We start from the raw sequence: 11,027 nt of genomic DNA on the forward strand, positions 1-11,027 counted from the left end.
ACTTATCCTTTAATCAAAATGAAACACAATTTTCAAAAGCCTCCCAACAGCCAAAGGTGAATTGCTTTTACCAATCCCAAATGATCAGCAGATAACCTGCCACATTTTCATCTGCAAGCTCCATACCTGAAGGAAATAGTAAGAATCAGCATCCAGTTCTGAGTCTGAAAGATCACTGGCCTCCTCACTGTTTTCCTCGCTGTCTTCTGAACTGCTGCCCCGGCTGCTGCTGTCCCCACGCTCCTGTTTTGTATAGTTAATAATGACTGTTCAATTCTGTTTCATGTCTCGTGTGCTGCAAGTTGTTTAAGTACAAACTAATGAACTTCTTTTATGATTCATTTGTGACATAATTTCAAAACAATTACTAATGAAACCCTATAGATTATCACATTAATTCTCTTCCCTTTGGATTTCAGATTTGATCTATTGCATATGAACAAAATTTATTTTCCACCCAATCTACTCCCTACAATATGTTTTCAGCACTGTTAGTCTTCTGTAATAGAAACCACATCTGTCTGTATATATATTTCTGTAACATGACATACTAAGCTACCTGATCTCATCTGTTTACCTTATTTCTTAAATATTCAGAAAGAAGTTTTATTACAATAATAATTGTTAAGCCAATGCCACCAGGGAAAAGTGATGTTCACCGTGGTATTGTTCTGTAAAATGCATCGAGACACAGATGGCTCCACAAGTGCTCAGCTACCATTAGTCTGTGAGACCTGACCTGATTTCCCCCTTTCTTGAATTTCCGGGAATTTTTTTCGTTTTTGCTAGTCCCATTAATATCGATGTCGTTATTACTATTATTGACATTATAATCATTACAGTACTATCAATAATACTAATAGCCATATGAAATAAAATATAACATCCCAAAAAATCAAGAAAAAAGGTAAGAAGGAGAGATAGGTAGGATTAGTAACCAACTCCTTGGTGACTAAGCTTCTGTAGAGCCATCCATGTTTATACAGTTAATAAACTAGTTACTGAGGGCAAGGCATGGACGTACATACCATCCCTGGGCAGCACTGGATTAATTATGTTATATAAAAAATGACACTAACATTAACAATAAAATGAATAAGGATAATAATAGTATTAGAAATTAAAACCTTTTCCCTAAGCATTCAAGAAAGGATCAAAGTGAGATCAAGTTGGCCTAATATTACTCTTTGGTGACTAAGCATTTGTGAAGCCATCTATGTGTAAACAAAACACAAACAAAAACTACGGCAGACAGTACATGTAATGATTGCCCCCAAAAAAAAAAAAAAAATGTATTGAGAAATTTTGACAAACAATTTTTCACTTTCAATAACAGTATTTCAAACTCAAAAAACTACATCTCAATTCTTTCTGAAATCCAATGCTATCACACCTTTCAAATCCCTAGTATTTCATATTACTCGGCGAGTTTCTTTTCTCAACCGTCACTCCATGAGAAAAACTAATAGTTACAGATATCCCAAGCATATTGTATAAAAATGTGAAACTAATTATTTAAGATTTTGTATTTCTGTTGGTATTTAATATTTGTAAAAAAAAATTTTTGTACAATTTTGTAGAATATACAGTGACAGCAATTTAGGTCACAACTAACATTCTCTGCAAATACCAAGAGAAAGATATTAACATTGCATAACCAAAGATTTTCTTCAATAAAAATCATGAATAAAATGTACCATGTTTACTTTAAGAATTAATGACGTGCATTTGAAGGTAACTGTACATATAACGTATTTCTTGAATTACTAAATCTATTTCATTATTCTCTAAATGCCAAGTCTTCAGATCAAAACAGTTGTAAAAATGGTACAGCACGACACATAACAAAACAAAAGATTAATTTTGTGGTTCTCTGTGTCAATTCCTTTAACACCAACTGTATTAGCTTCCTCCATGCAAAAAAAGTGTTATTTAATATCTAATCTTATTTAAGAAATATTATTCCCTAGTCACTGACCCTTGCTGATCGTTGCTGTCGTAACCTCAGGAGATATTCACGATGCGCCCGCCTCTGTTCAACAGCGTGTTCAGCAAGGGTAAACTGCCTTATGTGCGAGTGTCGACGTGACATCCCTAGTGTAGACCCTCCTTGTGATGGGACGCAGGTAAAGCCTTGGGACCGAGGGAAATAGAACACCGTCACACCTTCAAATTGTATGCCCCGCTTGCACTTTGGAGGAGAGACATCTGGAATAAAGAGTGAAAACATTAACACTCTAATATCAAACTATTATAAATATACAAAGGCCTAGATATGTACCCTGTCCCTTTCCCAGATCCAGGCTATTTTCAGAATTTGAATTATGTTTGATGCTGTATATGTTAGTTACCCCTCTCAATGGTAAGGTTCCAGAGAATGCATTAGCCTTTCAAAGGGGTAACTAATATAATTCTGCTGCTAGCAATCTTCACTGAAAAAAGTCTGTAAAAACAGAATATATTCTCAACCATAAACAAGAATCAGTCAACCAGTTGTAAAGAAACATACCCAGTGGTTAAAATGTTATCCACATTCTTATGAAACCTCTCATGTTCTCCAATTCTTATTGCCAACAATATTTTAATGTAACCCACCAAAGGAAAAAATAATAGGTTTATACAGGCTAACAAGTAAAAAAACACTGTCAATCCTTATATTATGAACAGTTCTGGATTTCCCATGATTCTTTTTTTTTTTTATGTTGCAGTGTACCATAGCTCCAAAACATAGCAAAACTGCTGCTATTTGGTCAACAGTAAAAGTACAAAAAGACTGCTAACATTTTCTACATAAGTTGTTTTCTGGTGTGAGTTGTGCAAATCACTGTGCAGTCACAACCTATGTACAGAGGGATAGTTCAAATGATACCATTCACACCACCATAACCATGGTACAAAACACTTCAATTCACTGAAGGCTTCAAAACAAAGCAATGCAATTAGTGCTGCATATTCACAACTGCACTGCTATGAAGTTCATATCACTACAATCGAAACTACATTATCAAACACTTTACTTGCCCAAAAGCTTTAAAATTCGGAGGAAAACAATGATATGGGTTATTCATATATGTCCTGTGCTTTTTTAATACTTGTATAATGTATGCATTACGTGTAATTCACACGGATTGAGGAAGATAATTTTCAATAGAAATATGGGTTTACAGTATATCTAAAAAAAAAAAAATTGCCAGTCTACTTATAATAATTTAAATCCAAGTACCAACACACAACAACTGTTAAATTAAATTAAATTATCAAAATGGTTGTGAAATGAACTTGACATCCAAAATAAAGAAAAAATCTGTATATCTACATCTTTGCTTTTCTCTTCTTTCAACTGAACACTAACTCTCCACTTTTACAGTTATATCTATCATCCACCCATTCTCTCTCTCTCTCTCTCTCTCTCTCTCTCTCTCTCTCTCTCTCTCTCTCTCTCTCTCTCTCTCTCTCTCTCTCTCTCTCTCTCTCTCTCTCTCTCTCTCTCTCTCTCTCTCTCTCTCTCTCTCTCTCTTTTGTATCGGTCTATTTCCTTCCTACTATCCTCTTCTTCTTTTACAAATCTTCCTATTTACTTCCTATATTCTATCAATTTACTTCTATCATTCCTTTGTACAGTTTCCTCTCCCATGATTCTTTCCTTCCTTCCATCAATCAAATTAAAATACTACTTTGTACAGTAGAGGCAGCTGCAAACAATTCCAACCATTCTTCATAACACAACTTTTTGCTACATTGATTTTTAAAAAACAAGGAAAATGCATTCCTCTATCCACATAACCTTCTGGCATCACAAGTCACCAGTTCTGGCTACTTCACTTTTAACCCTCAAGTGGACGGGTCCCACAACACTATACATGCATCCACCTTTCATCCCCTTATACCTGCTGTCTTCCATATGGCTAATGTTAATAAAGGATAAGAAGGCCTACATACTTTCCTGGCCTTTTTTCATCATTACCAAATATTTTCCCTTTAATTTTTGTTTTATCGCAAGGATGCTTCACGAGTTGAATAGTTACCAATCAAAATGAAGTCTATTACAAACCTAGCATACAGTAATAACAAACTGTTATGTGAAGTTACAAAAATATAAATAAATAATACTAGACTGAGAATATCAAGTAACTTAATTCTAAAACATAAAAGAAAGAGTGAAGCAAATCTCCCACTCAAGTCTATTAACTTCCCAATACAAGTTTTATCTATTCAGATAGGTAATAACCATCTAGTGAACAACACAAAAATAAAATGTCTCCAAAATTGCAACTTACAATGGGTACTCTTTTCATAAATTAATTAAGCATTCACTGTCTTCAGAGGAAACAATGGTAATGAAACAGAACTGTATAGAGGACTCTTGAGAAATGTCTCAGTTCAAGAAAATTACAATGACTACATATGTTTTGATTCCCTGCATATCAAAAACTTCAAACAATGGCACCATAACATCTGTTTAACCTCACTCACTCACTCACTCACACACTCACACTCACCACTCACACACTCTCACACTCTCACACTCTCACACTCTCACACTCACACTCACACTCACACTCACACTCACACTCACACACTCACACTCACACTCACACTCACACTCACACTCACACTCACACTCACACTCACACTCACACTCTCACACTCACACTCACACTCACTCACACTCACACTCACACTCACACTCACACTCACACTCACTCAACTCACTCTCACTCACACTCACTCTCACACTCACTCTCACACTCACTCTCACACTCACTCTCACACTCACTCTCACTCTCACTCTCACACTCACTCTCACACTCACTCTCACACTCACTCTCACACTCACTCTCACACTCACTCTCACACTCACTCTCACACTCACTCTCACACTCACTCTCACACTCACTCTCACACTCACACTCACTCTCACACTCACTCTCACACTCACTCTCACACTCACTCTCACACTCACTCTCACACTCACTCTCACACTCACTCTCACACTCACTCTCACACTCACTCTCACACTCACTCTCACACTCACTCACACTCACAGTCACTCTCACACTCTCACTTGAACCAGACACATCAGTTCCAACACATTTCCCTCATACGACTGAAATGTTTACAGTAAAAACTGAAAATACTACCCAGCTGTTTCACAAACTATTCAGAATGTTTGAAGGTGCTGCAAAATGGTTTTTTGAGTTCCCATTGTTAAAATATACTAAAGAACAATCTCAAGACCAAAAATATAGTATGTTTATCATACTTTCATCTTCTCCAGAATCAAGAGTTAACTAATGATGAAAAACAAAAACAATAATGCCTACTCTAAAATGTTCCTACAATGCACTATTCAGAATCTGCTAACTTGCACAATACAGGAAACAAAAAAAAAATGTTATGCAATCTAGATGATATTAGAAGTATAACTGATTACTCATGAAACTAAATTTTCAATAATGATTACTTTACCTTCAGGTTCCTCACTGGCCTTCCTCTTCAAGTTACTTCTTCTGCACAGCTGATCTGCAGAACCATTGAATACTGGATTTCTGGGGACGTTGAACTCTTCGTCCATGAGATAATCCCAATTTTGCTGAGGGTGACACACCCCATCTTGATGCAGGCAGTCGTTCCCCCCCTGACAGCCATCCACTTGCTCTGGGTCTTCACTGTAACAGGACTCCCCTGCCTCTGAGTCTGTATCTCTGTTGATATCCAGATCCACAGCCATGCCTTCACCGACTAGTTCCTTAGGGCCGTCAAAATCACTCTGACAGACGTGCAGTGTATTTTCTTCATTACCTTTCACAATGAGTGGCACTTCTTTTAATTTGACATTGTCACTATCACTTACACTGACCTCAATCTCATTTGCAACATTCTCTTTTGCATCGCTCTTGCTATCTGTAGCCTTATCCTGAAGATTAATGGTCACATTCACACTATTCTCACTTGGTCCTACATCCTCGTTCACCTTTAAGTCAACACTGCCATGTGCATCGCCTCTCTCACTGGTGTCTTCTTCCTTAGCAATTTCTTTGTTGTTGTCCTTGTCCTCTTTGCATAGTAGCTCACTAGCATGATTTACTTTGTTTGTACCTAAATCACTAAGATTATTTTTCCCCTCCTCTTTCCCCTGATTCTCTTGTACAATCAGTTGTTCATCTTCTTTTGGCAGACTTACACTACCATTCACGCAAAATGCACTGTCAACATGATTGTCTACTATCTTGTCCTTTGCCTCATTTTGAGGGCTGCACACGGGGTCTGAAGCACCATCCTGGCTCTTTACAAAAGCCGTCTTACTGGGGTCATTCTCTCTAGTAAGCGTTTCATTTTGGTCGCTACTATCACTGTCCTTGTCATCTGAGTGTTCGCTGTTCTCCTTTTCACCTTTCTCTGGAGAGGAGAAGACGGTGTTTCCCATACCACTGTCACAGCTAAGGCAACTATTTACGTCCGAACAGCATGGCTTCTCCACTTCACACGAGGAGTCTTCCCTCGCCTCAGAGAGGTCATCCACATCCGGTCTTCCGTTCTCTGGGCTTCTACTGGTCTCTTGCTCCGACATAGTAAACAACTGTGGACAAAAGAAAAGGAATCAAGATTAAGCATCCAAAAAAATACTGAAATTACTTCACAATGTGAAGAAAAAAAAGATCTTTAAAATGACACAGCTCTGTACAGTAATAATGTTAATCTCTTTGCAAAGACCCATAGTTTAGAATAAGTCTATAGATATAGACCAAAGATCAAGTAACAATGGATTACTAAAGTAAAGAGATAGCATTTCCTAGAACTTATTATCTAAACCCATCAGTGCCTGGTACACGTACTGTCCACTGCTGCTTTGTTCTGTGAATTTTGTTTGCAAACATATGGCTCCATAAGCTAAGTCATCAAGGAGTCAATTAGGAGGCCCTATGTGCAAGCACCTGATTTCCCCATTCCTTGAATTTTCAGGACTTTTTGTTCTAGTGCTATTATTACGGATATTGTAATTAATATTATTGACATTATGATTATCATAATGATATTAATACTTATCAGCAATCATAAAATAAAAGAGTCTTTCCAAAAATCAATGAAAAGGGTGAAATAGGTAGGACAAGTAAATAACTCTCTGGTGACTAATCACTTGTGAAGCCAGGTCTGTATAAACAAAAATAATAAACTGAAATTGCAGTAGACACGGCACATTTGTACATGCCATCTTAACAATGGATTAATGGTAAAAATACAGCTGCAGTTTACCAATAGTAAAGTTACCAGGACAGAGTTTGGATTCATTCCTTGTCTGATGAGAAATAGCCAGGCCATATGAAAATGTCACTGACAACATACAGTAAGTCCCATTCTTAACTCTTTACTTCATAAAATTACAGAGCTTTTATTTTCACTTTGTGGCGGCTACTGTATGTCGTTGGAGAAGAGTTCCTTAATCATTTGTGGTCTACCAATTCCATGGAGTTTGTCTTGTCCTATATGTATAAAAAACAGTAGTAAGGCTTATAATTATTTACACCTGTTTGCCTGACATATCTACTTTACTATTATAACACTTACAGAATATAAACTAGACTCAGGATTACTGGGGCTTCTTTTACTGTAGGGCTTCTGGATACTATAAATTATTGTGATTATGTGCTTTTTCAAGAATTGCCTCAACTGTATACATTTACACAAATAAAATTATGTAGACATCCTGGTTATGCAGAATTATCAACACTGAAACACTAAATACATTCACTTTCCAAGAGACAAAGGGAGACTCGGCTTTCTCTTATTCTATTTACATCAGATGAATTAAAGCTATATTAAGTGTTGTCAACAGAAAACGTGTTAGTGTGCTTCAGGCTCTTGGTCCAGATGGCTTGTGGTCAGAGTACAAGCCACAGTTCAGGCTGTCCTAATTTCTTTCTCTTTTATTTTTACTAGATGATGCCCTGTATATATATTTTTAAGTTTATAATAACAAGAGTAAATATTTAGATAACACCCTGTGTCTCGATGGCCTCATGATGATCGATATGGCGGCCCTGAATTCAGAATTTAGGCGACAACCAACAAGGTTCAAAGATTTATCATGAAATAAGGAACCAATTTAAGCTAGGGCAAAATGAAGTCGACAATACAAGATATAATTTGCAGACACGGAAGGTAACGCCCCACAGCCCAATTCCACTCGAGTGCTTCCAAGTTTCAGAACTATCTCGACGTGCATACCAAGGGAAAGACAATGTTTGCCATAGGGTGTTGGTGGCAGAGTTGGGGACCTAGCTTCTGCCAAGTGTACCCACACTGTAAAGAATCATCACACGGCCAATATCAATAACAGAGAAAAAAAAAAAGAATATGAAAGCTACCACAGGAATCTTTTTAAAATGACCAAGTAAAATACACAGATAATTTTTTTGGTGATTTCTTGCGCACATTGGGACTGAATGACGAGGAGTAATTACGGGTTAAACTTCAAATTGCTGGCCTTCCATCACAACATCATGGCAAGTTTCAAGTGATTTCGGAAACAAAACAACCAAATTATTTCAAGAAAATATCCCATTTTGAAAATCAATACCTATATCTGAAGTTTACCAGATATTATCATTCTCTAATTTTTTTGTATATTTACACTTCTCTGCACAACCAAAACATACAAGAACATCAAACCTAAATCTAATACAAATATAACAATTGTTACACGACAGACCGTAAACAAAACAAAACAAAAAAATCCTTACTAAGACTCTTAGAAAAAAAAAAAAATGGAAGCCTTATTGGTGGCGAATGAAAGCGTCCTCTCGATTTCCCTAATCTTCATCAACAGATCTGTCCCCTCAACTCCCCTACAACATTAAGTGAATAATTGCAAAGCCCTTTTGACTTCCTCTTATCAGGGGAAGCCGCTCCCTTCAACCCCCTTTGCCTAATCCCTGATTCTCGCCAATCAAGGGATATCATGCTGATGACTTTAATGAACAAACAGCTTTCATTAATTCTGTCACCTGAGCAACAGCATTACCTCAACTTTTTTCCTGCATGTGCTGTTGCTTTACTGGTAAATACAAACTGCACTGAACTTGTTCAGCAGAAAAAATAGCAAACTATTTGGGATTAATTATTTTCTACTCTCCATACACAAGCAAAAATTCTTAAATTTGGGGCATTCATTTACATGGATAATCTATCAATATTTGTATATAAATGAATATATCTATATATCTATATATATATATACTATATATTTTATATATTTTATAAATCATATATATTATATATATTATATACATATTATATATATAATATATATATTATATATATATTATATATATTATATTTTGTGTGTGTATATATATATATATATATATATATATATATATATATATATATGTGTGTATGTATATATGACTCTGCAAACTTTAATTTAGTAATCAGAATATTACTAAAAAAATGACAATTCAAACAGGCCCACTTTTACTCCAGCAATATTGCATTAACAAAGCAATTAATCATCTTGGCAAACAGAACAAAACCAACAATAGGATGAATTCTAACCCTCGGTGATACTCTGCCTTCGGTCGCAAGCACCGCCACTGAGCTAAAGCCTAATAATAAAATAAAAGTTTTGTAAATCACGTTTGATAAGGAAATCCTGCTCTGCATGAAGGCGTCCTTGGCTCATGTCACTGCTTCCATACACTGCCTGCTTGCATGACCGCCGCTGCTTCCCTGCCCGCTCGCTTGCATTCGCAGTGTCCGACTCCAGGGTCACACTCCCCATCGCCGGATATCAATACATAACATCCACAGACCTCGAAACACTGCTGTTGCAAAGGCCCAATGTTGCAAATTCTTTTCTCCCGAAGCTGAAAACGCGATCGCCTCACTGGAAGGCAACACCGCTCGCCTCCACTCGCCCCAAATCCATAGGTCGCTGGACTTATTCTTCCTCTTCACCTCACCGGGAACTCCTCGCACTTACATGTCGCGAGCAAGACGGAATACTCACCGCCAAGGACCATAGTTACGATAAAATCCCAGGTCAAGAGGACGTGAATAATCTTGGCCTCTTCTTCTCTGTGTTTTCAGTTACACTAAAAGGCCGAGTGCGAATCCCCTCCTCCTTTGGGGTTCTTTCCACTGGCAATTACAGGAGATTTGCCTGTTTATTCTTGTGTGTCATAGTCCTCTCAGCGGGGAGTTTTAATTTTAATGTGTCATATTTGAATGTGTCGCTATCTACTCGGTTGGAAAAATGTTATTTAGTATCGGTTATCAAATGAAGCCAAGAAAGAGGATACGGACATTTATCAGATGACGGCTGCAGCCATGACGTCACAGACGACGGACCAATCAGCAACCAGAATTAAACGTAATAAATGACGTCATAAACCAAGCTGTTCGGTTGGTCCTAATTTTCCCTTTAAATATATTTAGGAAAACATTACGTTGAGATAACATTAATTTACCGAATTATCAGCTTTCTTGTCATCCTACATGAGGGTCCTCGCAAATGGTTATGGTTTTATGCACTTGTACGATACAAATGCCAAGATGACACAGAGATAAAAATAAATTCGATGTTGCAACACTCCCAAATGAAAATGATTTTATATTTACTCCAACTCTCTCTTGAATTCCCACACTGAAATGTGTAAGTTACTCTTCAAAAAGCAGCTTAGATGTGAATATTACAGTTAATTTAGTTAAAAATTGCTGACTCCACTAACTTTTCAATTCAAACCTGTAATTTCGTTACGGCTCTTGTAAACTTACATCCGGCACGCTAGTATACAGTACATAGGTTATTTAAATGGATATGTTATCATGAATTTAGGTCTGTTTAGCCAATATCATATCCTTAACCTCGCTTTGTTTCCTCATAACCCCGTTTCAAAATAGGAAAATAGAAGATAATACTCGTCCAAAACTATGCCTCTCCTTCCTTTAAAAAAAAATAATAAACAACAATAATCAACCATCAGAATAAACAAACAAACACCCAAATCTGCTGCTTGATAACCCAT

General features: G+C 36.8%; 1 protein-coding gene across 3 annotated transcripts in view; it reads right to left on the bottom strand.

Moving 5' to 3' along the window:
• Positions 1–10,141, bottom strand: part of LOC125046989 — a 31,416-nt gene extending 21,275 nt beyond the window's left edge. Inside the window, exons 1-4 of one of the 3 annotated variants that reach the window (XM_047644997.1) lie at positions 10,010–10,141; positions 5,470–6,580; positions 1,979–2,208; positions 127–243 (exon numbers count right to left, since the gene is read on the bottom strand). In XM_047644997.1, the coding sequence (XP_047500953.1) occupies positions 127–243; positions 1,979–2,208; positions 5,470–6,571 (1,449 nt within the window). In that variant the 5' untranslated portion in view covers positions 6,572–6,580; positions 10,010–10,141. Of the gene's footprint in view, positions 1–126; positions 244–1,978; positions 2,209–5,469; positions 6,581–9,636; positions 9,984–10,009 lie in introns of those variants that run through there. The other 2 variants (XM_047644996.1, XM_047644998.1) reach the window with 2 other exon arrangements.
• Positions 10,142–11,027: the final 886 nt, after the last annotated feature.

This window comes from Penaeus chinensis, chromosome 40 (assembly GCF_019202785.1).
Source record: "Penaeus chinensis breed Huanghai No. 1 chromosome 40, ASM1920278v2, whole genome shotgun sequence".
NCBI classification, from domain to species: Eukaryota; Metazoa; Arthropoda; class Malacostraca; order Decapoda; family Penaeidae; genus Penaeus; species Penaeus chinensis.